This window comes from Mandrillus leucophaeus, unplaced genomic scaffold (assembly GCF_000951045.1).
Source record: "Mandrillus leucophaeus isolate KB7577 unplaced genomic scaffold, Mleu.le_1.0 Scaffold62, whole genome shotgun sequence".
NCBI lineage: Eukaryota > Metazoa > Chordata > Mammalia > Primates > Cercopithecidae > Mandrillus > Mandrillus leucophaeus.
In genome coordinates this window covers 5736888-5742218 of record NW_012106697.1, presented here as the reverse complement: position 1 = coordinate 5742218, position 5331 = coordinate 5736888, and the positions used below count along the sequence as shown (strand labels likewise).

The following is a 5331-nucleotide window of genomic DNA, read 5'->3' as shown; positions in this document are numbered from 1 at the left end:
TATTTTTGCCATCATGGATCAGTTTGGAGATATATTAGAAGGTGAAGTCGACCATTCTTTCTTTGACAGTGACTTTGAAGAAGGAAAGAAATGTGAAACTAACTCAGTTTTTGACAAGCAAAATGATGACCCAAAGGAAAGAATAGATAAAGATACAAAAAATGTGAACCCGAACACTGGAATGCAAACAACAGAAAATTATCTTACTGAGAAGGGAAATGAAAGAAACCTGAAACTTCCCCCAGAACACCCTGTAGAGAACGATGTTACACAAAGTGTAAGTTCTTTCTCATTACCAGCCTCTTCAAGATCAAAAAAATTGTGTGATGTTACAACAGGACTTAAAATACACGTGTCCATCCCAAGTAGAATTCCCAAAATTGTAAAAGAAGGTGAAGATGATTACTACACAGATGGAGAGGAAAGCAGTGATGATGGGAAGAAATACCATGCCAAGTCCAAGTCCGCCAAACCATCTACCAGCGTTAAAAAAAGCATAAGGAAAAAGTATTGCAAAGTTAGCTCCTCTTCCTCCTCCTCTTTATCTTCCTCTTCTTCAAGTTCAAGCACAGATTGTTTAGATGCAGGGTCTGATAGCCATCTATCTGATTCGTCTCCATCATCCAAGAAACATGTATCTGGTGTAACCTTCCTGTCACCAAAACAGAAGTATAAGTCAGAAATAAAATCGACAGAAACACAGCCTTCAAGTACGACCCCAAAATGTGGCCACTACCCTGAGGAGTCTGAAGATACTGTGACGGACGTAAGTCCCTTATCAACTCCAGACATTAGCCCTCTCCAGTCTTTTGAACTGGGCATAGCAAATGATCAAAAAGTGAAAGTTGAAAAGCAGGAAACTGTGAGCCAAGAAATATATGAAGATGTTGAGGATTTGAAAAATAATTCAAAATATTTGAAATCAGCCAAAAAAGGGAAAGAAAAACATGAGCCTGGTCTGTCCTCAAAGTCGTCTTCAGTGTTAGACTCCAGTTTGGAGCACAGACATAAACAAAAAGTCTTACATGACACAATGGATCTGAACCATCTTTTGAAAGGTAATTTTCTTTTCCTCTTAAAGTATGTGTATTTATATATGGAGCATAAATATTAAATGCTATGAATTTGCATTGATCTTGTAGATATTTTTTATTGTTGGGAAAAATTGATATTATTAGTAACTTTACTAAATACTGTATTTTACCATAAAAGTATCTGGAATATCATTTGTATTATTTGGTATAGTAGTTTGTATTTGTATAATACATACTTTATTTTAGTGCCTTACAAACTCAGAATGCCTAAAGAAAACAGGTGGATAAGATAATGAGAGATGGGGAGCCACACGTTTTTCCGCTTGCGATAGAGACAAGGGCATGTTTCGCTTTCTTCTGCACGACAGGCAGCAGCGCTCAGGCTAACACCCGATGTGGTGTCCTCATATCAGGGACAGCAGCAAGAATGCTGGCAAATGAGAGAACTCAGAGCAAACTAAAGAGGACTCTTCAGACTTTTAAGTTAGAGGCTAAAGAGCATTACTTACAAATAATTACCACATTGATGAAAAACATTAAGTTGCTTTAAGATATAAGGTATTTTTGAACTAGAATAGCCTTTTTGCTTTGTTTCTGTATCAATTTATTATTATTTATATTTAGTTTGGAAGTAACAATTTTCCAGTTCAAATAAAAGCAATTTCAAAGTTTTACCTTTGGACTAGTTAATAGAACTAATAATACTGGGTAGGTTTTAGGTCAGTTGATGATAAAGTTTTTAAATTGTAAATAGAATTCTCTTCCTTTGTTTGAAATGTTAAAGTCTTTAGCTAGATAAATTACATATGGTAGCAATGTAAGGGCATAAATACCTTGTTAGTAGAACACGGTCAAATTGACAAAGTGTATTTAGGAGCAGTTCACACTTGATGTTCCCTCTTTTGTAGGTTTTGTTTTTTGTTTTTGAGACAAGGTCTTTCCCTGTCGTCCAGGCTGGAGTGAAGTCACATGACCACAGCTCACTGCAGCCTTGACCTCCTGGGCTTAAGTAATCCTCCTGCCTCAGCTTCCTGAGTACCTAGGACCACAGTCATGCCCCACCACACCTGGCTAATATTTTTTATTTTTGTAGAGATGAGGTTTTACTATGTTGCACAGACTGCCTCAAACTCCTGGCCTCAAGCAAACCTCCTACCACAGCCTCCCAAAGGGCTGGGGTTACGGGTGCATGCCACTGCATCTGGCACTTTTGTAGGCATTTTTCCCCCTTTCTGTGATTGTACCTATTGATTGTTTAGAGTCTCTGAAAAATCACACTCTTAGTGTTGGCCATCACCATCTAGTGGCTAAGCCTCCGTCCCATAAATCTTTCCTAATAAACGCTTATTCAGCCTCTTAGAACTTTCAGCATTAAAGAGTTTTCTATTCATGCCCTCAATTCCTCCCAAAAGAACTAAAGTGATCTTTTACAAAGTAAATTAAAAAAAAAAAAAAAGGAAATCAGTCCTACTAGTTTCCACTCTTCAGTGACTTACTCTTATATTAAAATAATACCTGGCCAGGAGCGGTGGCTCACACCTATAATCCCAGGACCTTTGGAGGTGGAGGTGGGCAGATCACTTGAGGTCAGGAGTTTGAGAGCAGCCTGGCCAACATGGCAAAACCCCATCTCTACAAATAATACAAAAAATTAGCCGAGCGTGGTGGCACACGCCTGTATTCTCAGGTACTCGGGAGGCTGAGGCATGAGAATTGCTTGAGCCTGGGAGGTGGAGGTTGCAGTAAGCTAAGATTGCGCCACTGCACTCCAGCCTGGATGACAGAGCGAGACTCCCGTCTCAAAAAAAAAAAAAAAAATGTATCTACGTGTGTATATATATATGAAGCCAGGCATAGCGGCACATGCCTATAATCCCAGCTACTTTGAAGCCTGAGGCCAGAGCCAGAGGGTCCCTTGAGTCCCACCTAGGCAACATAGTGAAACCCATATATTATTATTAAAATAATATCAGCCAGGCATGGTGCTCATGCCTGTAATCCCAGCACTTTGGGAGGCTGAGGCAGGCAGATCACGAGGTAAAGAAATCGAAACCATCCTGGCCAACCTGGTGAAACCCCGTCTCTACTAAAAATACAAAAATTAGCCAGGCGTGGTGGCGGGTGCCTATAGTCCCAGCTACTCAGGGGGCTGAGGCAGGAGAATAGCTTGAACCTGGGAGGCGGAGATTGCAGTGAGCAGAGATCGTGCCACTGCACTGCACTAAGATCGTGTTGCACTCCAGCCTGGCAACAGAGCGAGACTCCGTCTCAAAAAAATGATAAAAATATCTAAATTCCTTATTGTTGCCTAACAGACTCTCATCCCAGGCAGTGCATTAATATCACCTAGAGAACTCTTAAAACAAATACTGACGCCCAGGCTCTGCCCACAGGGATTCCGATGCATTTGGTCTAGTATGCTGTTAAGATTGATGAGAACCGTTGCTCTACGTTGTATGGATATTGCTGGCCTTTTGGACCTGATGTCGTATTACTGTGCTCCAGTCACACTTGCTGTTGCTGCTACTGTTGTAAGGACACTCCAGGTTTTTTCCCAGTGGTGGGGCACTTGCATTGCCGTGGCTCTTTTGCTTTGCACAGGGCTCTGCTTCTACCTGTGTCTCAAGTCTCTCAGTTTATATACCACTGCCTCACAGAGCCTTTTTCTAGGTATCTATCTTTGGGAGCTTTTACACACCTCTCTGTGTCGCAAAAGCATGTTTCCCTCCATCGAGATAGTTACCGGACCCTGAAATTAGTGTAGTTTGTTTGCTCGTGTGTCCCATTGGAGTGAACGAAGGCAGGATCTTATTTCTTGTTGGAATTCCCAAATACAGGCACATAGTAGACAGTATTTGTGGACTGAAGGGACTGTCAGGAAGCGGCTTCTGTTGCTCAGCTCTGCTGGTTAGGAAATGTGTTTCATATGTTTCGGGGAAATTTGCTTTTGTAACAGTTGCCCATTCCTGTTAAATTTGCCATCTGAAATACATAGAAAAAGTCTGTGCAGCCTTCTGCATTATAATCTTTAAGAAGTTTGATGAACATTCTCCCCTGGGTAAAATCTCTAATTTTTAATCAAGCCATCTGGGGTAACAATTTTCACTTTTTTCTTCTAATTCTTATGGCCACTTCCCAGTCTGTGTGTTCATTAATTAAGCTAGAGCGTACGATTCGCTAGGCGGATGCTTCATTGGGTTGATAGACAGCAGGCTGCAGCTGTCTCCTGCTGCTCTGGATTTCCGGCACCAACCTCAAGTGTGCTAACATAACTTTCAAACATTTTGATCGTAGGACCCTTTTACATTCGGAAAAGTTATTGAGGATTCTGAAGAGCTTTTGTTTTTATAGGCTATAGCTTATATCCATAAATATTTACCATATTAGAAATTAAACATTTTAAAAATAGTTGTTTAATAGTAGTAATAAACTCATTGTATAGTTGCCATATAATGTAAGTAACATATGTCATGAAAAAGCTGTATGTCCAAAAAATCAGTGATTTTTGCTAATCACTAGTGTCTGGTTTAATAGAACATAGCTGGATTCTCAAATCACCTTCTGCTTAGAATCTATTATAATCTATATATCATTGGCTGAAGGATATACAGAAAATCTGGCATATACAAAATATGGTTCAGAAATGAAGGAGTATTTTAATAACCTTTTCCGTTAATTGTGGATTTTTTTTTATACCACAAGTCGTATTTTCTGTTTCCTTTTTTTTTTTTTTTTTTTTTTTTTTGAGACAGTCTCACTCTGTCGCCCAGGCTGCAGTGCAGTGGTGCGAGCTCGGCTCACTGCAACCTCTGCCTCCCAGGTTGAAGCGATTCTCCCACCTCAGCCTCCCGAGTAGCTGGGATTACAGCTGCCCTCCACCAAACCCAGCTAATTTTTGTATTTTTAGTAGAGATGGGGTTTCACCATGTTGGTCAGGCTGGTCTGGAACTCCTGACCTCAGGTGATCTGCCTGCCTTGGCCTCTCAAAGTGCTGGGATTACATGTGTAAGCCACCTCGCCCAGCTCACAAGCAGTAGTTTCTTAGATGTTGCAATGTGAAATCTGAAATTAATCTCAATTAACTTTTAATTGTGAATTTCAGAGTCTGTTACATTAAAATATATTGATATTTCTCTTTTTTTTTTTTTACTATTATACTTTAAGTTCTAGAGTACATGTGCATAATGTGCAGGTTTGTTACATATGTATACTTGTGCTATGTTGGTGTGCTGCACCCATCAACTCATCAGCACCCATCAACTCGTCATTTACATCAGGTATAACTCCCAATGCAATC

At 40.1% G+C, this 5331-nt stretch overlaps 1 protein-coding gene across 1 annotated transcript in view; it reads left to right on the top strand.

The window, feature by feature from the left end:
* CFAP97 (cilia and flagella associated protein 97) overlaps positions 1-5331 on the top strand; it is a 31622-nt gene continuing 26291 nt past the window's right edge. The window contains exon 1 of the mRNA XM_012000171.1: positions 1-1058. Within this exon, the coding sequence (XP_011855561.1) occupies positions 14-1058 (1045 nt within the window). The 5' untranslated portion in view covers positions 1-13. The remainder of the gene's footprint in view (positions 1059-5331) is intronic.